At 39.8% G+C, this 27546-nt stretch overlaps 1 protein-coding gene across 1 annotated transcript; it reads left to right on the top strand.

The window, feature by feature from the left end:
- The first annotated feature begins 12828 nt into the window (after positions 1-12828).
- On the top strand, positions 12829-18884 carry cdc25b (cell division cycle 25B). The gene is made up of 15 exons (XM_085342840.1): positions 12829-13324; positions 13497-13579; positions 13956-14007; positions 15184-15225; positions 15373-15406; positions 15633-15761; positions 15999-16118; positions 16210-16344; positions 16443-16520; positions 16774-16962; positions 17469-17573; positions 17658-17720; positions 17815-17913; positions 18122-18367; positions 18555-18884. Exons 1-15 carry the CDS (start codon positions 13125-13127, stop codon positions 18693-18695), a joined length of 1716 nt encoding a protein of 571 aa, XP_085198966.1. The 5' UTR covers positions 12829-13124; the 3' UTR covers positions 18696-18884.
- The last annotated feature ends 8662 nt before the right edge of the window (positions 18885-27546 follow it).

The following is a 27546-nucleotide window of genomic DNA, read 5'->3' as shown; positions in this document are numbered from 1 at the left end:
CCTCTAATCGCCTGAGCCAAAACAACAAAGGTTTTCTTACTCCCGTTTTTGTCTTACACTAATGTCGCCAGTAGGTGGCAGCATACCACCGCTGGTTGCAGCACATGTTGAATCAGTTACTTTATAATAAATAATAACAAACACAATGTTAAAGTTGTCTGTGGATTATTTTTGAGGGGGAAATTACTAACTGCAAAAGAATAAGCAGTAGAGTGAAAAGTGAAATTACAGGAGTTTTTAAAACGTTGCTGGTCAGAAAAAGTGTGGGGAACTCTTTAAATCAGTGTTGCCCCAATACAGTGGACGTTTTCTGAACAGGAAGTTAATCCCTGCATAGATGGATGACATTAATCCCAATTAATTCAGTAATAATAAGGAATCAGTCATTTGGGTGATAATCGGCAAGAGCTCCTAATTGTTGAGCGAATATTTAGTAACGTTTCCTCTGATACTTGTGGAACTTATTAACTTTTAATCCCTGACCTCATCCATGATTAATAACTCTCTGTCTGATCCTGTGAAAATGAAGCCCCGCACTGGCTCTGACAGATGGGCAGCCCAACTGCTGCCAGCTGCTTTCTATGCAATATTCAAGATGCATATGCCTGAGCGTGCACGCGCAGACACACATATACACACACAACCAGTGCCCATGGCTCACATTGGCAGTTGAACAAAAGGACAGTCTCAGTATCACAAGGATGGTGATTTTATTCCTAGACAGGCTGCCCCTCTTTTCTTGTAGTTATCCATCAAGGTGACAACAGCAACATAATTTAGGCTATTTGAGAAAAACTGGGAGATGTCATAGAATGATGACTGTTGAGGAATTTTCGGAGCTATCTGTAACATACTTTATTTTTATGCATCATTTTTTTCTGTATTACAAATGTAATAACTTAGAAATGAAATAATCAAGTTGCAACTGAGCTTCAAGTCAAGGGCTTGAAGACGGATGTTTATTTTTACATGCGTTTCTGCCATTGTGACACTTTACTGCAGCTATGTGCAGTGTTTGCTAGTGGCTCTTTCTGCCTTTAGTTTTGTCCCTTTTCTGACCAAGGGAGTCTCGCGTTATCACTCAGTATCCCTGATACTAAGTGATACTCACTATCTCACTATATCGGCTAAATGTATATCTGCTACAGTTCTGAGGGAAACTTCCAAGAAGGTAAATGCTCTCTCCAGAGGATGAATACAAACACCACAGAAAGAGGATGAAGAGACTTGGTGGTAAAATGAGGAACTGCGTTCAAAGGATGGTGCCTTCAGCTTCCAGGCCTCTATTGCATGGACTCAGCTCCCAGTTTGGATTTGACAGACACACACCTTAACTATTTTATGATTAGACTTAAAACCTTCCTTTTTGATAAAGCTTATAGTTAGACCTGAATCAGGTGACCCTGAACCCTCCCTTAGTTACACTGCAACAGGCCAAGGCTCCTGTTTCCACTCTCTTTGTGTTTATTCACCACTTTGTGTTTAATCATAAGTTATTGTTAATCTCTGGCTCTCTTATACAGCCTTTTGTCTTTTGTCCTGTCTACCTCCCCTCACCTACAGATGGCTGCCTGTCCCTGAGCCTGGTTCTGCTGGAGGTTTCTTCCTGTTAAAAGGGAGTTTTTCCTTCCCACTGTCACCAAGTGTTCGCTCATATAGGGTTCGTCTGAATGCGGTGGTGTTTTCGCTATATTATTGTTGGGTCTTTACTTTATAATATAACAATATAAAGCATATTGTTCTCTCTTGTGTGTGTGTGTGTGTGTGTGTGTGTGTGTGTGTGTGTGTGTGTGTGTGTGTGTGTGTGTGTGTGTGTGTGTGTAAAAAAAACTGTTTTTGACCAAAAAACGTGTGTGAGGAACATTTTCAAAGACTAAAAGCATCTGCTTCATGTACAAACCACATTAAACTGTGTGATCTATGCTCGGTAGTACTGCATATGATTATCTGTTTCCTGTGTAGTACAAGTGTACACTTTGTCACTGAAGCCTTTTAGAAATTCTTTTTTTTCTTTGCTTTCTAAGACAACAGAGCAGTGTCTATCAAATGCCATGAAACAGCCTAAGACTGAGCGCTCTGGGGGAAACTCATGTCCTTCAGCTGATAATTGTTCATGTTTTGAAGCAAACGATGCGTTATAAACACATTTAGTTTAAAAGTTTTAAATCCATCTCTTACTGATGACCTACATACACGGTTTTATCTGCTTATAATAAACGCGTCAATAGCAATAGCAATTTTGAAGAATACAATAATTAAAAATGCTAAAAGCAGGAGATACTTAAATGTCACCAGTATGTGGAGTTTGTTCTGAGGTGTCCCTGTAAAACACTATGATGGTATCTAAATCCATTTCCCCAGCTGCTGCATAGATAAAGATCTGCTCAGCAGAAACTGTAAACAGCCAAGGGTATTCACTCACAAATTCTCCCACTGAAGTCGTTTTTTTTTCTCACAGTGTGGAGCCTGACTTAACAGCCTGCTCAACGCAACATGATGAACTTTGCCTCACTCGTTTGCTCGGCTTAAAAGCAGTTTGTTTTATTCTATAACTATACATTTCTGTATTACTTTTCTTTATCTTTGTTGTTTTTACATTTAAATGCAGCTAAGATTGTATTTATTAAAGGCTACATTTCTTCTTCTTTGCCTTATGGATTCTGTTATTTACACTAAACAATAAACATATAACACAGATACCATATCTATGGTGTGGTATATGTGCCATATACAAATAACATAAACCAAAGGTAAAAATAAAAGTAAATAACCTAACAAGTGAAAGATCGCTGGTTCAAACTGAGGAGGAGGCGATCGCTTAGGTGTTGTGTCAGGAACAGAGATGGGTAACGCGTTACTGTAATCTGATTACTTTTTTCAAGTAACGAGTAAAGTAAGGGATTACTATTGCAAAATCGGTAATTAGATTACCGTTACTTTCCCGTAGGAACGCTGCGTTACTGCGTTACTAAAACCGTGATTTTTCACGAGAATGTCTCACGACAGTGACATAAGCAAGTGCGCCGTTAGTGACAACAGCTGTCTGCAGATCAACAATGGATCACATATTGAGTGTGGAGAGAGTATGAGCGTGCAGCGTTTAAAGCGTGGAAGTACTGACCTTACTTCCATAAAAAGTGACAAAAACATTAGTGTCCGTTGTGCGTGGGAAGAAAACTTCTTTTTACAGCGAAAAAATACCCCTAAACTTCCAAGCAAGCACCGAGTGGGCAACGACGTAATGGGAAACTCACAGAGAAACTCGCGGATTCTTCAACTGACCGCGGCACACCTGCACCAGGGCAAACCTCCGCCTACCCCACTCCTGCTTTACAGGTGAAAATAGAGCAACAGGACCGCTGAGTCTTTGACTTTATTTATTTTCTGCTGTGTTTTACTTGCATCTATTTGAAAGACTGAGTGTAAACACAAAAAATATATATATTTTATGTGCTGGAATGTGCAGAAAATAGGTTTAAATGTTAAACAAATTTATTCAAGTCAGAGAATGTTGCATATAATTAAATTTTTGCTTGATGCATAAAGTTAAAAGATTAAAACTGATAAAACAAGTTTTAAAAAGAGACTTTTCCATTTGATTACATTTTGTATGATGGATTATGTAGAAAAAGTAGAATTGGGCTGAAAGATCTATCGCTTTATCAGCTATTCAGGTTGTAAATCGTGTTTTTAAAAAGTAACTAAGTAACTAAGTAATTAATTACTTTTGAAAATAAGTAATCAGTAAAGTAACAGGATTACTTTTTTGGGAAAGTAATCAGTAATTAGTTACTGATTACTTTTTTCAAGTAACTTGACCAACACTGGTCAGGAAGGGGTTAAAAAAGATGGTAGAAAACATGTGGAACTACCCATTATAAATCAGGAATAAAGTGTTAACCATGCATACACATGCAGGTATGAATACCATAAACCAGAAAACAAAACAAGATGTAACATCTAAACAAACATGAATGTACACAATCTTGTAAAACGTCCTTCCATCTTTGTTTCTGAAATCCTTTTCAGAAACTTTCAGACATATTTGAGATCCTTCATTTTTTAATTGCTTTATTTTTGTAGCTTCAAATCTATAGATCTGCTCATATCTTTTGTAACAGTTAGTGGTGTGGTGTTTTTACCTTGTGTTTGTTATTCTTTTCTATTTTTAAACCGCTCTGTTTTGTATTTTTATAATCATAAAAGAGCAGACTAACACTGTGTTGCTCCAGCTGCTTAAGAAAAGGCTCATTTCCTTCCTACTCTCAAATAATGATGATAATAATAATAAGGACTGACTTCATTTATATGCACCTTTCAAGCAAAAATGGAGCTGAAGATGTGTATTAATATCTCCTTTTTAAAAAATGTCTGCTTTCTCTCGCTTTAATATTGTGTATTAACAGAATACACTGAGCTTTATCAGGATGTCATTTCACTCTATTAACCTCTATCTCCTCCTCCTCCCTTTCATTAACCCCTTCAATCGCCCGCTGCAGCCTCCCATCTTTGCCCCCTCCTTGCCTTTTGTCTGTCTTTCCCTCCAGAACTTCCGGCCAAAGACTGGAGCTCTTTCCCCCCGTGTCCATCTGTCAGCCTTCTCCAAGAGCTGATATTGACTGCTGTTGCATTGGCCCGCGCCTAGGGGTGTGGGTAAATGTGGAGGGAGCTGGGGTATCTACGAGTGAAAGGCTACCTATACATACTGACACTAGTAGAGACAATGCGCCAAAACAATGGTATGGATGGACACCAGGCAGGACACCAGGGAGGAGGATGGGGGTAACATAGCTGCCTGACTGTGTCCATGCATATGAAGCCTTCATTCCTCTGTAGAGCGGAGGGCTGTAAACATACATAGGACGAGTTAAAGCTTTCAAGGGTCTTGACTACCGCAGGATTTCTGCTCACAAAATGATCTCATCACTATAAAATGACCTAAAAGGTTTAATATAAATATAACAATATAATGTGCAAGTCCAAAACACCTCTACATAATGTCTATTAAAATTGGATTTTACAGCAACAGACACTTCAGCACAGTACCTCACGTAATTTGCTTCCATGACAAGAAAGTGTTTTGGCAACATAAATGCATCTTACTTTGCAAATGCTTATCACTTATGCGAAAAGTCCACTGGTGAGAAACCAGAAATCCTGTGATAGGGAACGTTAAGAAACACAATAAGGAATATGGTGTTTTGCCTACTGTATTTTATAGATGGGAAAATGTTATACTACTGCCATGAAGCTACCCAGTAACTGCTGCTTAGCTTAGCATAAGGATAGAAAGCAGGTTGAAACAGCTAGCCTGGGTTTATCAAATGAAACAACAACAAACCCTCAAACTATGTCTTTGTGCAGCTATAAATACCACAAGTTGTGTTTTAGGTGGAGAAGCTGCTCCATCTTGAAGAAATGTTGTGAATCTGTGTCATAAATCTGGATTGAATGCATTTTTTAAAGCTTTGCAGAGAGCCAGACTAGGCTAGCTGTTTTACCCTCTCCTTTTCATCTTCAAGCAAAGCTAAATAAGCTAATCGATTAGCAGGTTGTTCAGGTTTAAAATGTAATAACTCTGAGAAAGCAAGAAAATAAGCATAATAAAATGGTCAAATGAAAAGAAGAACAATATATGGAGCAGTTAAATGTTAACTTACTGCAGCATTTCTTTCATAGTACCACTTTTTTTTTTTAACACTGCTGAGATTTCTTTATCACACAGCACATTTTAATTGTCCTATTAGGAAACACAGGGCTTATATTAGTTTGCATTTACAGGTTAATCTCTGTTGCATTGATTGAAGCTGCGAAGATAGCTCAAATGACTCATGGAGGACTGCAACAACAGTGAGAAAACATGCCTATAAATTTAGTTAATTTGATTGTTTAATTCTTTCTTTGTAAAGGAACAAAGCCATAGCTACAGCAGTGCTGTTCAACCTACAGAGAGATCATTATTAGCAGCTACAAGAGACGTTGTTTTGTGAGCAGTCTGCCATGTTAATTACCCTCTGGTGTCATCAGCCTGAGGTGGTAAACTGTCTCCTCTGTCCACATGACAGTCTGAGTGCTCTGCCACTGTGCTAATGGCCTGTTTGAACTAGTGTGAATGTAAATGCTCCTTCCAGGATTCATTTCCAGATAAGACAAATTCAAATGCGTACCTAAGTGTCCAATCAACAGCTCCAGCTTTTATCAGCTCTTAACTTCTGCTGAGGTTGTCGGCTAGTTGTAAAAGCCCCTAAATTAATAGTTAAACATAACTAGGTGCTCCCAAATATTCCATATAATTTAAAGATACTTCCTTTAAACTCACTTCCTGTAATAATAGAAATGTTTCAGTGATCCACGGGTGCTGTTGCGTTGCTTTCATTTTGCTGGGAGTATCTGTGATACACTTGTGGGTCACGTTTTTATAACCGAAATGCACCCTCTGCAGTTTCACACAGTGACAAGTCTAAACTCCCCGGTGCCTTTGGCAAGAGATCTGTCAAACTCCATGACCTTCGGTAGTCAAATTCAGAAGTTACTCACAAAGACCACCTTGAAAGTCCAGTTTCACACCTATGAGACTACAAGGTGTGTGTGCGTGTGTGTGTCTCTTTCTCTCTGTGTCTCAGCTCCCTTGTAGTTACACAGCTGCAGAGGGGGTTGAAAAGAGCGCAGATGGTTTAGTCGGGGGACAATTGGTGGAAAAGCACTGATGAACTCACACTTGCAGGATTCCACAGTAACACAAACAGCTGCCCACAGATAACAGCCTGCTAACTGATCTGACAGAAATGAACAAGAAGCAAAATGTGCCTTTAACTGTTATTAATGTATATAAAACGTTAGATAAAACTGAGTACAGCTCCGTGTCAAACAACTTGTTGCTATAGACTAAAACTTACAGACTGTGATTTTAGTTTTTCCCCCCAAGTAGCACAGGGGCTTTACAACAGTTTACAACAGTATACCGAGATAATCACTGTAACGTTTTAAAAGCTCCCTGGATCATCATTTTACTGTTTATTTGTTTGGGTCTTATCTATAATTATGGCGCAGTGAGACCCTCCTAGTCAGCCCGTCGGTGTAGAACTGTAGAAAAGTTTGAGTTCAACGTTGTGTTTGCTGAGTCTTGATAATAAAGATGCTTTTTTGACATAAGCTGACTGTGATGGATTACAGTTGTCAAGCAAATTTCAAGAGTCTGCTGATTCACTTTGTACATTATGGTGCAAAAACTCCACAGCAGCATGCTTTGCATAATGCCATTGCCCTTGCAGTGATATTTAAAGCTGTATTGACTTGGTGTACTGCAATCATAAGTGTAGGTGATTTGCAGCAAATTGGATGGAGTACAAAACCAAAGACAATAAAGAAAACATAGTAGTCTTTATCACTCTCTGACACACATTTTGCACACCAATTCACTTGTGATGTGTAATGGGTATCGCAATAGGCAGAAGTTAAACACAACTACAGCGCAGATGTGTTGCAGTTGTGTTTAATGACATGTGAACATATTTAGAGATAAGCAAAAAGGCTAAATGAGATTTACAAACTTTATCTAACTAAGTAAAAGTGGTAAAAACAAAAGACAGAAAATTTGGCTCAGAGATTGGTTTGAATACTGAATGCTCAGTAGTGTTGTTATTTTGACTGTGTGTGTGCATGTGATCTGAAATTGTTGTGTGGTTTTGAAATAGATAAGAACGGTTTTGAGGCATTTGAGTGATTTTGGCGAACGAGTCGGAGGTTTTGCAAATGTTTGTGTATGTGGATGTGTATCTTTGCAATTATGAATAAACTGTAGCCTGGCATGATCAGAAGCTCAGAAAGTGCAATCATAGCTAACTCTGGGAAAACGTAATACTTCTGGCCAATTCTACCCTTCTATGTTTGCTTCTTTTGCAATTGCAACATGTAACACATGTAACACATGTTGCAATTATTCTGTATTTGGTTACAATTCACTTATTTAAAGTAACAACAAATACATAAACTGATGTCAGCATTGTTTCTTTAAAGTGTGAAGGAAAATGAATTCTCATAAATCCAAAAAATCAACATGTTTATGGTATCGGATTACTTGAATGGTATCCGATTGTTCAGTCTGACGCCGTGTCTGGGCCTAAACTCCGCTGCAGGTCCATATATCAAGCGATCACTATGGCATTACTGAGAGTTGAAAAACTGTCTAAAGTCTTTCATCTTTAATAAAATGATCAGCGTTCTGCTCTACCAGGTGTAACAATTGAGTTTAACATCCAGGCATCCATGAAAACGGAATTTATGAGATTTAACGGAGTTAGAAGTTAGCAGGGAGTTAGCTCGCTAGCTTCTATCTAAATACAATATAGCATGTCCTGACTGCGGGGTTTTGGAAACAAATTAAAACGTACAGCTCTGCTATCACTTCCAACATAAATGAAGACAGAAAACTAAACAGCAGTGACGTTTGTAGGGTTACTGAAGTTGGGCTAGCTGGTATATAATGATGTGCTACGTGACCGCTAGCGACACAGCTATGTTAGCATAATATACACAAGCTAACTTTTTTTCCACTCGATAAAAGTTAACGTGAGTGTTCTCGGTGGTCAGGAACAAATGTAATCGCATGGCAGGATGCTGTAAAAGGACCAAACTTCAGCCAGGAGAACAACTGAGATAATCCATCCACAATACGAGGTTAGTCATTCATATACTGCTGCATGGGCTGTGCTGTAGTTACATCCTAAGGTTTTAAAAACCAGAGGTGGGACCAAGTCATTGTTTTGCAAGTCTCAAGTAAGTCTCAAGTCTTTATCCTCAAGTCTCAAGTCAAGTCTCAAGTAATGTCAGGCAAGTCAGAGTCGAGTCTCAAGTCACTGGTGTAAAAGTCCGAGTCAAGTCACAAGTCTGAAACTTTGAATTTCAAGTCCTTTCGAGTCTTTAAAAAAAACAAAAACGAAAAAATAATGTTGCAGTTATATGCTAAATGTAAATATTAGACCATGTAATTTTAAAATCTGTGTTTTTCTCAACACATGACAAAATAGTGAACTTAGAAAATATACACAAATTGTGAAATTGCACCTCTTTAAAATGCAGCTCAATTAAACCTAGCTCCAAGAATAATTTTCACGGACAGTTCTGAGATAAGCTGCATGTTATTCTTGGATGCGGTTGTAGGACCAGCTTTAAAATCGCATGACAAAAATATCATACACATTAAAAAAAACTGTATCACCAACGTAGCCTGGACAACATTTGCTAGTTAGATGAAGTCAGCTATCTCATCTTAGCATATTTATATGCATATTTATAATCATACGGTTCTTGGAGTGAGCGCATACGATCATGAAGTTTAGTAACTTCAGGTCACTGCAACAAGCCCAGGTACAGTTTACCGACGGATGGGTGCAGGACCTTGAAATGCACCGTGTAGAACGAAAGACCATCGTACGTATCATAAGTTTACCAGTCTCACAAATTGTCGTCATAAATACACATTCGTTAACCGTTTATTAATAGGACCTTTGAGCTCAACGGTAATTAATTAGTAGTGGAAATAATTTCTGGTACCCATCACAGAACTGTAGCAGTGACAATAATACTGTATGCTGTAATCGTACTGGGCAATTAGTGATACAAAAAACCTGTTTTATCCTGTGAATAAAAGTATGTGTTTTTGTCAATGTACCATAATAACAGAAGCGAAACGCAATATTGTGTCAGGATAATTCACTATTTATGCACAATAAATAAAGGAGCATAGCGCGACAATTTCTGTTCAGCGCCAGACTTGCTTGTAACCTATATCACCAATTATGTTAAGAAAAATGACGCATTAACTACTAAAAAACACTGACCTTCGTGTAAATGCTTGGAGCAGACTAACCTGTGAGCTGGAGGGTTCTGGGACGTTATATTTGATCTTTGAATGGCTGCAATCCAGGCCATCCGTCGCGTCTTTGTTACTTCGGAAACATGGCTTGAACAATTTCTCTTCAACGACGTAATCCGATAACAACCGATCTCTTTACCTGTCGACTTCCCGTGGCTGTCATGCGACCGGCTATTGCAGTTAATAATACAACGGCTTCTTGACATTTTTGTGTTTCTTTTTATCGCTGTATAACTGATTTTAATTGAAAGCCTGCGTGCGCTAGTACCGCTTGCCACGAGTTCCCAGAATCCTTTGCGGTTCTACCCGTGAATGACGTCACATTTTCAATCTCTATATAATATGCATGTTAAATTTTATATTTGGGGTGAAATATCAAGTCTTTTCAAGTAAACCGGTTCAAGTCCAATTCAAGTCCCAAGTCATTGGTGTAAAAGTCCAAGTCAAGTCACAAGTCTTAGAACATTTTTTCAAGTCAAGTCTAAAGTCATAAAATTAATGACTCGAGTCTGACTCGAGTCCAAGTCATGTGACTCGAGTCCACACCTCTGTTAAAAACTGAGCTTAAATAAATGATTAGTGGTAATAAAAGCCGAGGGAGGTCAACAGTGATCACTGACTGTTTTAGGAGCTTTTTGAGATTAAATAGAAGAAAATACATAACATTAAACATGTTAACAACACAAAAGCCATATTAAACGCAGACTACTTTAGACCCGGAAGTAGGATTCGTCGCGTCATCACTGAACAACCGGATAGAGTCTTGTTTTCAGTAGAATGATTCTCAGTGATCTCAGTCTTATTTGCATGTTTGTGCAGCTGAGGTTGTGGTGTGAGTGCACTAGCACTATCAAGTGGGAGCAGTAGTTTTGAAGGGGGTTCATTTGGGATGATTCACCTTCCCTCTCCCACCTTTTGTCTCCCTTTTTCACTTGCGGGGTGTGGAGCCTTGGGTCGTATCGCTGTGCTCACACCTTTCCAAAGAAAGTTCATTTACATTTGAGATGGCAGTTACAAGGATACTTTAGCTGAGCAAAGTCCAGTGAACAGCGATTAAAACCAGAAGGTCACAGGGTCAACACACCGACTTTGCTGAAAATGTTAGCCGAGGATCTTCTCACTGAAATACTAAATCACTGTTGTCATGTTAAAATGAGTGATAAGATATCAGATTTTCAACTATACACCACTGCGCCCTTAGCTTTGTGAATGCAATCAAAATGTGGGAAACCTGGACTGCTGGTGGAAGAAGTTTCGAAATGAATCACGCAGAGATGGATGAAAGCAAAAAACAAAGCCTGACATTAACCTCAGGCAGAATACCGATGTGGTTTTACGAACATCTGTCTGGTTTTGTCGGTTGGACAACTTCAATTGTCTGGTTGAACTAGTTGCAGGAAGGTGTGTGCCTTTCAGTTCAATATATGGCATATCAGTCAACAGCGAGCATGTACAAACTTTATGACTGTTAGCCCACTGCACATAGGAGATTGGGATAAGCATAAAAGGAAATAAAAAGTCTGTGCTGAAACCAGCTAGAACCAGAACCTACGTAATAACCTGCTGTACAAATACAGAAATCATGAACCATTTACATTTTTTGCAGTTTATAATATCATTACATTGTACAGTCAAAAGTCCATGCTTTAAATTGAAACATATGCGTGGTAAACTCTATTGTCCAGCAGCGTGAAAATGGGTTCATTCTATTTGAGATGCTTTCTAAAACATTTAGTTGTAATTTTAGGAGCCAGGTTCTGATGTTTAATTTCAAATAAGATGAATTTTAAAACACTTAGTTGAAGTCCTAACAACTCCCATATCACGCCACAGCATTCACAATCAACAAGGAGCATTCATTAGAACATGAGTTCTATTTTCTCATCTAATCAATAAAATGCTTCATGCATTTAACATGATTTCAGAAAGAAAAGCACAAGAGAAAGAACGTGGTGTTCTTAATACATGTTCGCCCTGCGAGAAGCTGATTTCTTTGACTGACTCACTCTGCCATTAAGCACGTACACAATCAGTGTTACAATGGGATTTACCAAATTTTTGTGCAGCTCAGTCCTCTTAAGGAACAACCTGCGGTTCATCTGTAAGATTTATGTAACATATTTGGGCCTTTTATGCTTAATTATTATTGAAGTACTGTACTTATAATTTGTTTTTCCATTTGCTTTTCAATTCTTCTTCACTGCCTTTTGAACAACAATGGATATCTGTTTTCTGTATTTGACAAGTTTGTTACACACACAACCAAAAACACCCACTTGAAGCATTTTTGTAATTTCTGCAATTGGTTTCATGTTTTAAACCTAATGTTGATAATGCTTTGTACATAAAATCATGCATTTTTATGCTTTTTTACTTTGTGTCTTTCACTTAAAAAGTACTTTGATATTTCTGCCTTCACTAAAAATATTCATGAAAATATGAGGGAGAACGTTTTGTTTCAGTTTGTACTTGAGGTTAGATTATTATTGATGCCCTTAATCGTCGATTTGAGTACAGGTTTGTAAAAACGGGCATTTTGTTTGCAAGACTGTCCATTGTTGTTCGAAATATTCAAAGTTCCCTATCAAATCCATCATTTACAGTTAAGTAAATCTTACTCCACAAATTGAAAAACTAATAAAGTAATCTGAAGACATGTTTTTCTGAGTGTATAGTCCCGGTAAATACATAATAAAAAATAAAAAAATTCAAATTTCTTCTCAGAACAAAAGAATTGCGAGGAAGAAAAAAGATGAATATTGTGTCATATCCTCCTCCTTTTTTCCCTCATCCGGTGAGAGGACAACAGCGGAGACGCCTTTCGCGCTCTGATTGGTTTTCCAGATGTAACAACGTCGCTGATTGGCTCAAATATTGCCGCTTCTGAGCTTCTATTTTGAACATAAATACGAGCAGCTTCAGTCCTTTCCTCACAAATCAGGGGTTGTCAGAGAGGAGGTGCCTTATGCTGTAACTCTCTGGCATAAACAACAGCTATGTGACTTTAGTGATTTGGAAAGACCAAATCTAGGTTTTACACCTCACGGAACCACCGTCTAACTTACGGCCGGTGTTTTGCTTCGTATTTTTGGAAATGTAATCTCAATTGTTCCTAGCTAGCTGCTTAGCTTCCGGGTTAGCTCGAAACTTTGACTGTCTTGCTTTCTCCGACTCGAAATTCAAACCAAATCTATCATACAGTAGTACTCCCGCGTGACTTTTGCACAGATTTGACAGCGAAAAAAGCAACATGGAATCTTTTTTTAGCAGGATTAGTCCTGTTAAGACGAACAGGCCCGACCGGATCCCCGAGCTTTCCTTGCCCTCTCTGCTTGAGCACAGCACTAAGACCTCGCACTGCAGGAATCTGTTTTCCCCTGGGCCCACGGCTGTGCTGTCTCCTGTTACCAATTTGGCTATGGACATGAACAATTTAGCTGGACTCGGAAGGTACTACTAAGTTTTTATTTGTTAATTATTTTCATGTAACTGCAGTTCCCGTTTTTCAAACCACTAACTACCCTGTCATCTGTTTATTCCTTTTGATCGGTTCTTTGCAATGCACAATACGTTTCAGTCTTGACATTAAGGAAAATTTTCTGTTTCTTTCTTTGTCGTGCAGCCAATGTGATACCCCGAAAAGGAGAAAGCATGCACCCCTCGAGAAGGTTCCCTCCTTCGCCTCTGACGTCTCATCTGATGCTGGTGAGACCCCGTTAAAGCTATTGTTTGTGCTAATTTATGCTATAAGGCCAAATGTTCATGGACTGAATTTGATTTCAAGTCACAAGATTCGATACGGTTATGCGGAATGTAGTATTGTTTTATTTATTTTAGCTGCAGTAATATTTTATGTATTGTAATTTACGACTCAGTTACGACTCAAATGTATCAAGTATAGTCTTTTATTTATTTATTTATTTATTTATTTATTTATTTATTATTTATTTGTAATTCCAGTCTTCTAATGTAAAGTCCTTACTCCACCAGACAGCTCACCTATGCACTGCAATATGAGAAATGTGTGTATACATGTGGAAGGTCAGTATCATCTATTAGTGACACATATCTCTTCCTTCAGGCCTGGGCATGGATCTCCCCAGCCCACTAGATGCCATCGAAGTGGAAGACACGTAAGTTAAACTATCCTCCTTCTGACTATTGTTATCAGCCTTTGAGCAGTGCGTCTCCTTACCCTTTTGCCCCTTCACCCGACCCTCCACCCCCACCCCAGTGCTAGGGTTCAGCAGCGCTAAGCACCATTTCCCATCTGAGGGATTAATATTTCTGCCGTTGACTTTAAGACGATGACCTCGCTCCTTTTTCTTAGACAAAGCAGATTAGCTGATACACCATGTGAGCTTTACTTTCTAAATCAATGTAGTGTGACATATTATGGACTTAACTTAATAGTTAAATATTGCAATTTTGTAGGTGGGAAGTAATACAACTGGGACAATATGCTCTGTAAAATCAGTTGGAAACCCTAGTGCTGCTCACTGAAAATACTGTTGCACTTGTGCTCAGCGTTATTATCTTGATCAGTTTGTTAGCATACCCTCAGCTGCCTAATCTTGGGTGGCCCTTTTCCTTATTCTCAGTTGGGTGAGTCTGCCCTGCAGACATCTGCCGAGGTCTGATGTGAGTTCTTTTGCAGCAGTTGGTGCTCAAGACTTCATTCACCTCCTTTTACAGCTGTTAGGTTGCTAGGAGTTTTCCATGATGGGGGGGAGGATGTGGCGTGCGTGCTCTGGTTTGATAACCCACCCCCTCTGAGCTTTGGCACACTCTTCTACTGCAGCCTTGTTTCAATAGGGAATTGAGGGCTGGAGTTTCTCTGCATCAGCTATTGAAATCAGGGCACCCCCAGAGAACAGCTGCCCTCCCTTCTTGTGGTCTGCACTGAATGGGACACGCTCCCCCCTCGACAAACAAAAGAGCTCTTGCAGAAAGGGGGCTTTGCAGCTTCGGCTCCAGCAGGCATATGGTAGATTAGCTGATTTCCGCATCCCTTCCCCTGACCTCCCTCCCACCCCCTGAGCTCTCAGGCCCACTTATTTAGCATACAGGTGGGCCGTACTCCCAATGCAAAGAGTACGTCTTGCCTCCATGCATTCACCCAACTTCCTCATGTCCAACCGTTCCTCTCGGTGTCTCAATAGAGTCCCAGACTCTTTGTAGTTTATGAGTATGCAATGTTTCGACTGACAGTTGAGGCCTTCCTAGTCTCTTTTCTTAGCAGATCTTCTTGCAAGAATATATTAGTTTTGTAATTTCTGAAGCATTCCTTGCTCTTCTTTCTGTTACAGATTTGAAAAAGCCATTCGAGAGTCAAGCAGAGTTGTCAATGAGTAAGTTTTGTACCTGGTATTATCCCCCCCCCCCCCCCCCCCCCCCTAAAAACAACATTGCAGAGCAGTTTAATTTTCAAGCCAAAAAAATCTTATCTCCTTATTTTATTGACTGCAATTCTTTTCTCTGCCATCTGTTGATTATAGGAGAATGCCAATTCGAAGAATCAACTCATTGCCCGTAAGTATTTTACAGCTTGTGTGTTATGCGTACACATATTATCTGTTATCCCCAGAGATAACAGATAATGTCCTGTTGTAGTTGTGATTTTGGCGCTTGAATAGGATTTAATCTTAATTTTTAAAGAGGAGTTGACAGTACACATAAACACAACTCAAACAAACCATACAGTGGAGGTTAAGCCTAAACGCGTTGCTAACTGATTCCCTTTTATTCCCCCACTCAGCTCCAGCTCATGGCCTTCAGTCCAGCTCTGAAGGGGCAGCAAAATGATCCAAACCGCTATGGAGTATTTGGTCAGCAACCTTCCCAAGTATCCACCTCTCAGCATGAGAATAAGGAGAACATGCCAGAGGTCAGTTGGACCAAAATCATTTACTTAAGTCTCACTGCCTTAGAACTAAGGCGATGCTAAATGAGCTTTTATTACTGTGGAGACGGCATTTCATCATTTGGGTTAAAAACGGGATATTTGCATTTTATGTAAGTGAAAATTATTAGTGTCATTAGCAGGTGCTTTTATTAATCTGTCACGTCTGTGTTGGCATTCCTTGTTTAAAATGCCTTGTTGTTGTTTTTTTTTTTCTTTCAGGAAAGCTTTGAATTCAAGAAACCCACCAAACCTGCTTCGCGGTGTCGTGGGCGATCCTTTAACAACGGGCAGTCTAAGGATGCCTTTGCCTGCCGTCCCAGCTCCGCACCAGCCCTCATGGTATGTGAAGAATCTGTCTGCAAGTTAAAAAGGGGTGATCTGCTTCTCGAAAGATGCTGACTGACGTTTTTTTTTTCATTTTTATGTAAAGCTTTCTTCACCTCCTCCGGTGCAGCAGCTTGACTTTCATGACTCCAGCCCCATGTTTCTGAGAAGTTCCTCCCTCACCTCCTCAAATGATGATGAAGACGATGGCTTTTTGGATGTACTTGATGACAACATGGAGGTGAGTCCCTGCCATTCATGTTTTTATGGATTCATTTTTTTTCTGCAATTCCTTTTTGTCAGACTTGATTTTTAACGGCACCCATTTGTTGTTTGCAGAATGACTCTGGGGTACCGATGGGCATGGCCAGCTTACTCACTGCCCCACTGGTGGCTGACAGTATAGGAGAAGACTCTGTAAGTGTGCGTACTTTAGGTGCAGTATGTAAAGTGTGTGCCTGCTTTTCTCAGTAGCCACAGATGACTTATCCATCTTGACAACCATTTTACAACAAACACAATATGTCACAGCATAGTATAAAGAATAGTCCTGATGTATTTTGATGCAATCACCCAGAATAAATTTTGATGCTTTGCTGTCACAAGTTGTAGCACCTCACGCAAAATGTGGGTTGAATTTAAAAATGTACTTATTCTCGCATTTCTTTAGCCTGTGATTCGGTGCAGACCACGAAGCCTGTTTCGCTCTCCTTCGATGCCCAGTCCTGTTTCCCGTCTCTCTGTGAAGCGCGCTGACCGCCCCAGAGATGAAAATACACCCATCAGGGTGAAGAGGCGGCGTAGCCTTGCAGGAACGCAAGTAACCACCCTGGAACAAAACCCAGAATCCCCAAGAATGGTAAGGCCATACTGCCTTGGACAACATGCATCACTTTTGTTGTTTTGATAGTTGATGCAAGTTAGTTGGATGACTTGATCATTTTAACATGTTGGCCAATAACATGAGGAGCTGAGGTGAATGGGAGGAAGTAGCAGCATTGTCTTTTAAATGAAAACGGAATGAAGTGCATGCATGCTGAGATTGGTCTTACAGCATTGCTCAGGTCTAAGCCACACGGTGCAAGATTAATAAAAACTGTCTTGTGTTACAAAAACGTGCTGTCGAGCTCAAGTCCTTTTCTGATTGAAACATTTAAAACCAGTGATAACATGGAGCTGCTGTTCTGAACAGACAGCAATGATCTGTAGGCGTGATTTAAAAAATCTCCACTGACCATCTGTCACCCAGCTTCTGAAACATCCACTGAGGCTTACTGGCTATTGTTCCAGGCTTTGAAGCTTATCTTAAATCGCTTCATTTTCTCCTTGGCTACCTCGGTAAGTGTCCCTCTCCTCTCTTTCCAGGGCTGCTCACTGCTCCAGAGGTCCAAGTCGTTCTGCCAGGCAGAGATTGAAAAGCTGTTGGACAGTGAGGCTGGTTCTAATGAGCTAATAGGCGATTTCACCAAGGTAAGGGAGAATGAAAACTCTTCTGTGTGCTTGTTAGTTAGTTGCTTGAAAAAGTGGAATAACGAATCCTCTTTCGTCTTTTAGCCTTTCGTTCTACCCACAGTGCATGGAAAACACCAAGACCTCAAATACATTACCTCAGACATGGTGAGTAGACGCACTGTGTCAAAGCGCTCAGTCCCTTCACAGTAATCACTGCTCCTTTTGAAAACATTAAAAGTATGTTCTGTGTGGTCTTTAGATGGTGGCAGCTCTCACTGGCCAGTTTGATCATGTAGTTGAACAAGTCATCGTCATTGACTGCCGCTATCCTTATGAGTTTGAAGGAGGACATATCAAGGTGAGTCAGTGACAGACATTGCAGTATACATAAAACTCGAGTGTTTCCTAATTTGTGTTGGAAAATCACACAGAACGATGTGAAAATCGGTGATAGATGTTTTCAGTAACAACTGTGGGGGGGGGTAATGATGTAAAAACTGCTTAATTAAAGACTTCTCTGTAGGTGATCCATCCCTGAGCTCTAAAGGTATTTGTTTTTGTTCCAGGGAGCGCTAAACCTACACCAGGAGGACCAGGTGAAGGACTTCCTCCTCAAGAACCCGATTGTCCCATCCAGCCCAGACAAACGAATCGTCATCATCTTCCACTGCGAGTTCTCCTCGGAGCGCGGCCCCCGAATGTGCCGTTTCGTCAGAGAGCAAGACCGCGCCATGAACGAGTATCCCAAACTTCACTACCCCGAGCTCTACATCCTCAAGGGCGGCTACAAGGACTTCTTCCCTCATTTTCAGGTTGGGTTTGATTTGATTCTCAAGGAGTGAAATATAAATGCTGGTGAGGCCTTGTGTATCTGGAGCATAATGCTTCGGTTTTAGTCCAAAGAACTGCGTGCTCATGTTTTAGCATATCAGTTATCACAGACCCACATGAATCTCAGCTGTTCAGTCCTCTGAATCCTCATCTCGTTCTCTTGTGCAGGCACAATGTGAACCTCAGTCTTACCGACCCATGCACCATGAGGATTTCAAGGAGGACCTGAGGAAGTGCCGCCTCAAGAGTCGCACCTGGGCTGGAGAGCGCAGTAAGAGGGAGATGTACGGACGACTGAAGAAGCTGTGAGCACGTCCTCATCTTCCCAACCTCCCGCTAAAACACACTGCCTCTCCATGAAACGGACTCAGTGCAACCTCCTCATGTGTCTAACGCCTCACTCTAACCAAGGAGAAATGCCTTCTGTGATTGCGCCAGCAGAAAAAGGGATTTTTAAATTTCCTACAAAGTTTCATTTATAGCCAATTTAGTTATTTATGCGAGTTAAAGAGAGAAGGATGTGGAATGATGGATCCTTGAAGAAATCAGCAGTGCAGTGAACAGATTTTATAAAGGTGATTTGAAACAATTTGTATGTTTTAACAAAACAAACCACTAGGACCTACTGCCTGTTTTTTACCTTTCCTTTTCCCTTTTTTTTTTTTTTTTTTAAATATAAGCTGGCATTAGTGATATGAATCAATGCCATATTGCAATATACAAACAGACCACACTGCCAGGACTTTGTCTTTCAGTCCCCCCACTGGATTTTTTCTTTTTTCTTTTAATGTCATGTACTACATTATATCAGCACTTAATTAAAGAAAAAAAAAAGTTGAATTGGAGAGGTGTCCCTGTCCCCAAGATTTTTATATATACATACACACACACACACTTTGTTTTTAAAGAATGATTTGAGTATTCTTTGGAGTGTGCATTTCTCCAGGCATTCCAAAATGCAAATTGGATACTTAATGATAACATGTGAAAGCACAAGATCAATGCAGAGCTTTGCCCCATCACCTCCACCCACATCTGTTGCAATAATTATTTTCCTCAGTCAGAAGATACCAAAGCAAACAAAGCTACCTGTTTACTTTGCAGTGAGATTTCTCTGATGCTGCAGGTCAGCAAGTGTGGACAGATTTTTTTTTTTTTTTTTTTTTTCTTTTTCTGTCTTATAAGAAGTCTTTTGTTTCGCTTTGACACCTTTTAAAATCCAGAGAGAACTGTCTAACCCTCTGCCGAGCTAATAATGTTGGTTTATAATGAGCAGGGTGCTTTTGGTATTTTGGTCCAGGCTTGCGGGGGAGCTGCTGAAATAAAGATCTGATGTGTGTTGAAATGAGATGAATAGCAGCCTCTTCTTTCTGAGTTTTATCACGCAGGATTTTAAAATTATATTTCTTTGCAAGTAGTTTGTGAATGAATAATACTTTTTAAAATAAACTTAAAATTCTTTAAAAATGGTTTGTCAGAATTATTTAATAAAATCAGGCTTTAGTTGAGCTTGACAAACTTTAAACCTTTATGGTTTTGGCAAGACCATCAAAGATCGAAAGTGTTGAGCTCTAATGGCCACAACCACTCATGCAGAGTTTAAGGGACTAAAAGTGCCCACTGGCTTCATGATTGCCACGTCTATTAGCTGAAACCAGTTGTTCTATAAGAAAGTCTCAATGTTCAGTATGTATGTCCTACTAAGGAGTTGAGCTGCTTTGGTGAGGTACGAATACTAAAATTCATACTTAAAATTAGGACTATCAGTTCATAGATATATCGATCTCGGTCTTTAATAAGGCCTAGATTTAAAAATGTACAAAAGGCTCAATAGATCAATACTTTTATGCAATTTTTAGCCTTTGATGCATTTGAATATACTTTATACGTGAGTGTAGTCAGTTTATTACCCTGCTAATTGAATGCTTTCTTTGAAAAGGCAGCAGGTTTCCTGTCAATGATTAATAATTAATTGGTTGCCCAGAGGGAGTCTCTCCCCCCCCGACTATTTTTCTGATTAGTGTTGAAAATCAATGACCAGTTCAAAGTGAAGTCAGTTTAGCATGTGTGTATCTCACATCTTATTCATTGATATACATGCTATGTGTCAACAGGGCCACTATTCTTATTTCCTCTTCTCGTCTCAGGATTAACTTTAGTCTTAAATACACAAAACTACATTAAAGAAAGATGCTGATTTTGTATATTAATATTGACCAAGTTGTGATATTGAAATTTCATTCCAAGCGGAACAGTGATTTGTTTCTGATTAATAAAGTGATTTATAATGTAGGAAATGCTCTCTGATGGCTGCACGAATCACATTAGAGCCTCTAAACAACATTTGTTTTTGTAATTTTTTTTTCACTGCTTTCTGGCAAAAACTAACTGAAAGAACTGATAGACCAGTTTAGAGAAACTTTATTCATATTATATATACACATTATTTGTACACATCCTGGACCTAAACTTCCTTCAGCTTTCAGCCTGAGTTCACCCAAAGCCAGTTTTCCACATTTGATCTCTAAGAATAGCCCGTCTGCCGTTTTGTTTAGCATGCCTGCTGTGCACGGTGAAGGATTTCTTTCCACAGGCTGCTTCCTGTTTTTTCAAATTTTCCCTCTCGAGTTGGCCGTGGGAGTGGCCTCTCCTTTCCAGCACGTGTCCACGCATACAAACACATTCCTCTCTGTGAAGGCAGTACCTGGCAGCTTGACGTGTCCTGACATGAGGTTAACTGTCCTGTTACAGGACAAGGAGTGGAGGGAAAATATCACAGTCACCACGTGCTGAAAACACGTGACATGAAGGGAGGAGAGGTTGTAAAAGCACAAGCCTGCTGGCACCTCACCAAAGTTTGAAATCAGACAGTTTCCCAATGTCCATGTGGCTGTGGGAACGAAAGGGCAAGGCTTTGTTTGCATTCCAGTGAGTGAAGTCTAACTTATTTACAGCCAGTGGCAAATTGCCGAAACTAATGTCTGTTGGTTGAATTGTGCAACTGAAGCTGCTTCAAGTCTCTCCTAAATCCTCTAAAAAATTACTGACAGCAGCACTAAAGAGCAAACACTACACAGCTTAATAAACGACTATTTAGCTTCCACAGTCTTTACACATACTGGTCCGTGAGTCTATGGTATCTTTCACCTTTTTTTTTTGCAATTACCAGGCCAGCTGCTTAGATTTGAGAGGCCTCACACCTTTACACGAGGCATACATAATGCAACACTTGCGAGATCCTTTCAATACAAGCTTCCCTTCTCCACCTCAATAGTCGTTTTTAAAATGTAGATGAGTCCTTGGCAGGTCCTCAAAAAGTAAACTGAGCCAGGTTTTACAATTAGACTCATCCAATTAGGAGATTCAAGAATTCAGCAAAGCAACAGTGGGACACTTAAACTGATTTCCACGAATGAATGCTGCATTACCGAGTGGCTTGTTCTCAAAGGTGTGCTTTGTTTATCTGACGGCTTTCAAAAGAGTTGAATGAATGTAAACTCTAAACTGTATACAACATAAACAGAAACAATATCTTATGTGTATGTTTTCCTTTTTTTCCCTCCCACAATAGAGGTCTCACTCCCTGTATAGTGGAGGAATCCCATATTTCCATAGTGAAAACAGTGTATATTATAAAGACATACCCTAAAGGGTACCTTCTGGGCACAACAGAGAATAAAATAAACGACATTTTCCATTCAGGAAGACTTGAAAACAGCAATCGAGTCTGTAAACTTTGAGGAAAGTGTCTCCTGGGGACATGGCTCAAGCGAGCCCAGGGCTGCTTTCCCACAGCTTGCTAGATTGTTGGACTTCTTTTTGCAACAAAGGGAAATTCTGAATGCATGTTTAAGGCACTCACTTCACAGACTCACTACCTATACTTTGCGTATACAGTGTGTGACTCTCTGATGGTGGATGCTGTTTGATGACCTTTCATTACTTTGGTTTGGATTTAGTCAAATGACTAAATGTGGACCCTTGATGGTGTGAAGCAATGTTCCTGTTAAATCAGTTTAATTAATTCAAATATGGCTAAAGACTGATGAAGATATGTAAAGACTTGACATGAGATGAAAAAGCTCTGTAGAATTGCCCTTAAAACCTCGCCACCCTTCCTGTGACTGTCTTTCCTTTTCTGCAAAGCCGATCAAAGGTGCCCTCAAACAAACCTCCAGCCTGGGTGTCACCCATAAACCTCTGTTTGCTGTGCGACTGCCGACATTGTCAGTAAACTGACAAACCAGCCTGCAAATCAAAGGGTCGCACGGGCCAACAAGGGTGGTGAAATTCTGAAGCGTAACAGTGTGGTTTCAAGGAAAGGGTGGAGATTGTGGTTTTCTAAGGTGAAGTCAAAGTTTTTGAGGATTAGAAACTTCTTAATGTCTCACTCACAGTTCTGCTTTCTGCACACACACACGCACACATACACACAATTTAAGAAGATTTCACCCTGCGCAGCAGACAAAATGTTCTTTATGTCACTCGCTGCATGTTGTCTTCAGCTTCCTTTAATTCAAATTGGCGGGTTTCATCATTATTGGTCCGTATGACTGGCTGATTGCCCTTGCCATCCCCCACATCCTGTTGTTCTTCATATTCAGCTGGTTTTTATTTCATCACAAGGAAATGTGACTCATAGGTCAAAAACACCGAAACGTGTTCTGACTTTTTTTTGTGGTGATCTCGACACAAGTTTCTGCACTTCAGTCACGCTCGCTGCTTTTGCTTTTTTGTTTTCCTCCACGCTGAAAACGCGATCCTCGTCAAACAGCTGGTGTTTGAAGCTGAAATTTCACAATGACAACATAATCTGCCTTCACTTTCACACTGACTGCTCTCAATGATTTTGTCTAATTATTACCTGCAGTGATCTCCACCCTTTACTTTATTGCTGAGGAGCAATGTGTGCATGTGTAGATCATTACCTTATGTGTGTGTTGCAGAAATATTGCTCTCCTATGTCTATTTTGATGACAAGCTCCATAAAAGTAGGCTGAAAATTCTCTCTTGGTTTCCGAGCATGAATCAAAACCAGACTTGAACTGAATCCAAAGTAGTCAGTGTTTAAAGCAGCAGAATCGTTTTAGTTCACGGGCCACTTGATCTCAAGTGGGACGCAAAAGTATTGGATCATTTTTCTTTTAGTCTCAAGATTTATATTGTGGAAACGTTCACATTTGATGAACCACCCATTCAGAAAAATTGATGACGAAAAGCTAATGAAGTCTTGAGAAAATAAATGCGTCTTCAACGCTCTGACTAATTTTTTCCATGTTCAGTCATTTCACTATCATCATAGAGAAATGCACCAGCCACGCAGTCGTACAGATTAAGCTCTTTGTTAGGCTTGTTCTTACGTTTCACACACTGGTCTAAAGAATAGTTAGTTATTAAGTTACATTCATTCAATTCTTTTCTGTCTTTTCTGTAAGTGGAACATAATTTCACCTGCACAACATTCATATGTTAACCAGTGATTTGAGAAGTGCTACAACTATCTTCATATTTTCCCATTTTTATGTCTGTTCTTTTAAACATGGAATTTTTATGCGCATCTTAAAAGTACAGACAGTTGTTTTTAAAAAATTTTTTATTTAATAGAGTCAAAGAATGTTATTCTCATAAATGTACAGTAATTGTTCCAACAAATGTATGCATTGTCATAACTTTGAATTCATCCATTAAAAATACACAGGAGTTAACACCGGTTTGTGGCAGCTACTATGTTGCTCCGCCATCTTGACTACAATGGCCAAGATGGTCATCATGTTCCACCTACCGTAATCGCATCTTATGTATGCGTCTGGAGACTTGCAAAAGGTGGAGAAGAAGAGAATCTGGACAGCTCAAGGCTGGCTAGCTTACAAACAGCTGTTTATAAGCTAGCATTGTGAAAGCTAATGGAGTTTCCTAAAAATCACACTTTCCCTCTGATAAACAGTTTGATTACATTCTCATGTCATATGAGTTTATTTACAAAGTGCCAAAGTCCAATAATGTTATATTAACTTCAAAGTTCCAATTTTCTCTAACACCAGTTAACAGCGGCTAACCGAGTTTATTGGTGGCTAACAGCTAACAGGATATCTTCAAAAAAAGATCATAGTGTCTGTGCCATTGAACAGAAGTGAACATCGCTGACACATCAACTCGTATTCAAGTTTTACAGCCTCCTAAAAGTAAATAGACGTGGACGCCTCTCATCTGCATATTGACAGTTGAGGCAAACAGTGGCCTGCCCAGATAGCAAAAAGACTCCAGGGCAGATTTGGTCCAGAGTCACTTTAATGCCTGAGTACACTCACTACAGATTAATGGTCTGTCTTCTGGAACAAATGGTAAGCATCCCATGTGTGTTGACTGGAGTCTGCAATCTACAGACATCTAGTAGTAAGTTTTTACACACTGTCATTTTAAGCTACAATATTGTATGCTTATATGGAGACATCTCAAACAAAATAAAAGATAGTAATTTTTGTGTGGGGTTACAGTAACTCCCTGTATTAGTGTCTTTCTCAGTTGTAGTTGGTTTACAACTCTGCTGCTTGACTTCTAACTGCCTGACAACACATCCCTCCTTTTTTAGCTCAGTTGCACTGTCTACCTGTGAAATAGAGTTGTTTTTAAAATATTATTATTTACTTTAAAAGCCCTCTGAGGATCAGCTCCACAATAGTTCACGGATGTTTTAAGCCCAAATTTTGCCTCCAGGTTCGAGGTCACTGAGGTCATCCTCCAGCAACGTCTCTCAGCGTCCCCTTTTCGCCTAAAGCCTAAAAGCAACCGCATCTTTGTTTTTATAGCCCTCAGGCTCTGGAATAATTTGCCATCCCATATAAAAACCTGTCAAACAGGTGATTGTTTTTAAATCAAATCTGAAGACTTACTTTTATTTGTATTCCCTTTGAGTTAAGTTTGAGGGGCCTCGTGGTTTTTGTCATGTCCATTGTGAATGTTTTATTCCTGCTCATTTATGTCAGCTGCTGTTTGTATTCTTAGACATTGTTTATATAGTCATTTCTATTTGACTGGTGGTTTTTATGTGAATTATGGTACTTGAGTTTTTGTAGACCTGGAGTATAAATACATCTGCTTTAACTGGATAGAACTCCTGTTGTTTTAAATGTGCAATAGAAACAAAGGTGACATGAGTGTCCTAGCTAAATAATGAAACAAGACAGCTTAATTTCAGGTTAAACCTGACTGAGGTAACTAAACCAAACTGTATATCTAAAAGAAGAGTCAGGGTACCACTGAATTCAGGAAGATGAATCACCAAAATGTGGAACCTATCGAAAGCAGCGAGAAGTTGTTGTATTCAATTCAATTCAATTTTATTTATGCAACGCCAAATCAGAGCAACAGTCGCTCAAGGCACTTTATATTGTAAGGTAGACCCTAAAATAATACAACCAACCCCAACAATCGTATGACCCCTATGCGCAAGCACTTTGGCGAAAGTTGGAAGGAGAAACTTCCACAGGAAGAAACCTCCAACAGAACCAGACTCAGGGAGGGGCGGGGCCATCTGCCACAACCGGCTGGAGAGAGGGGAGCAAGACAGGATAGAAGACATGCTGTGGAAGAGAGTCAGAGATGAACAATAACTAATGATTAAATGCAGAGAGGTGTATAAACACACTTTGAGTGGAAAAGCTGACTCAAGAAGAAGGGCTCAATGCATCATGGGAATCCCCCAGCAGCCTACACTTATCGTAGCTTAACTAAGGGAGGATTCAGGGTCACCTGATCCAGCCCTAACTATATGCTTTAGCAAAAAGGAAAGTTTTAAACCTAATCTTAAAAGTAGAGATTGTGTCTGTCTTCCAAATCCAAACTGGAAGCTGTTTCCACAGAAGAGGGGCCTGAAAACTGAAGGCTGTCCCTCCATTCTACTTTTGAAAACTCTAGGAACAGCAAGTAAGCCTTCACTCTGAGAGCAGGGTGCTTTATTGGGATAATATGACACTAAACGATCTGTAACATATGACAGGGTCTCATCGTCATGTCAAATTGCATGTGAGAAGAGACTTTTTTAAAGGGTTTTAAAATGACATTCTAGATTTTACCTGGAACCAATGAAGAGAAGCTAATATGGGAGAAATACAGTCCTTCTTTCTTGCCTATGTTACTTGTTTGCTGTGGCCTTTTGGATCAAAATAAGGATTTCCAGGATTTCCTGCCTGATGCTAAGGAGTCTAGTTTAGTCTAGCCTAGAAATCCCTAAAATACCTACTGAGATGTTTCATTCTGGACCAACGTGGTGAACTAACATGAGTCCCTATTACCTAATAATAAAGCCAGACTGCTAACAGCCTCATGATGCTACTCTCTTCCAGCTGTTAGAGTTGTAATAATGACATACGGAGTTCTGAATGTCATAAAATCAGCAGTTCTTTTAATAAAATAAAATAAAATAAAATCCTATGAAGAGCTAGAACTATCCCCAGGTCTTGTTACACTGTGTTTCAGTTACACCAAGTAAGTTCAGGGCTGAGGGTGAAGAGGTTAACAGGATGGTGGAGTGAATGCTAACAAAGCAGAGTGAATGCTCTCTTTCTTCTTCACACACACACAGACAGACGCATGCACACACACAGAGGAGGGCCTCTCAGTGTAAAGAAGCATGACCAGCAGCAGCTGTTGGATTACCAGCTGCCTCTGTTTATCTGCTGAGACCCCGAAACCCTCTGTTCTCACTCAGCCTCTCTGCAGCCTCTCCTGTCCCTCAGTCCTGAGAGCTGTACTAGGAAGAAAGAGACTATTGAGTTAGTGAGGTATGTTGAGCTGAAAGCAGGAGTGTTTAATTTCACATGTGACCTGTTCAATAGAATGTTACGGTCAGAATTATTGATCGTATTGTCTATGATCAGTGTACTATAGACTGTCAGCTAAAGCAATGCTATTCTGGCTAAACCATTCTGATTTTACACACAGCCACCACACAGCTCCATGCTGCCGTTTAAAAACAATCATTTGTAAGTGTAAACAAACAAACAAACAGTCTTCAAAGATACTGTATGGCTCTGAATAACACTGCTGGGAGCATATGTGGGAGTCGCTGACTGCGAGCGACCTCTGGTGGTTATATTTATGAAAAGCAACAGTGCACGAGACTGGTCAGCTGACCAATGCGGAAGTGCTTAAAATCAGCAGT

The sequence above is a fragment of the Diplotaxodon limnothrissa genome, linkage group LG19 (genome assembly GCF_057381915.1).
Source record: "Diplotaxodon limnothrissa isolate DT_005_m linkage group LG19, D_limnothrissa_male_GT1.1, whole genome shotgun sequence".
NCBI lineage: Eukaryota > Metazoa > Chordata > Actinopteri > Cichliformes > Cichlidae > Diplotaxodon > Diplotaxodon limnothrissa.
The sequence above is the reverse complement of the archived record's forward strand: the minus strand, read 5'-3'. Positions and strand labels throughout refer to the sequence as shown.

Excerpts from the sequence above, each read along its gene's own strand:
- cdc25b (XM_085342840.1), top strand. The coding sequence starts at position 13,125 with ATGGAATCTTTTTTTAGCAGGATTAGTCCTGTTAAGACGAACAGGCCC. Across the intron at positions 13,325-13,496 it reads AATTTAGCTGGACTCGGAAG|CCAATGTGATACCCCGAAAA; the intron begins GTACTACTAAGT and ends TTTGTCGTGCAG. Across the intron at positions 16,345-16,442 it reads TACTTGATGACAACATGGAG|AATGACTCTGGGGTACCGAT; the intron begins GTGAGTCCCTGC and ends TGTTGTTTGCAG.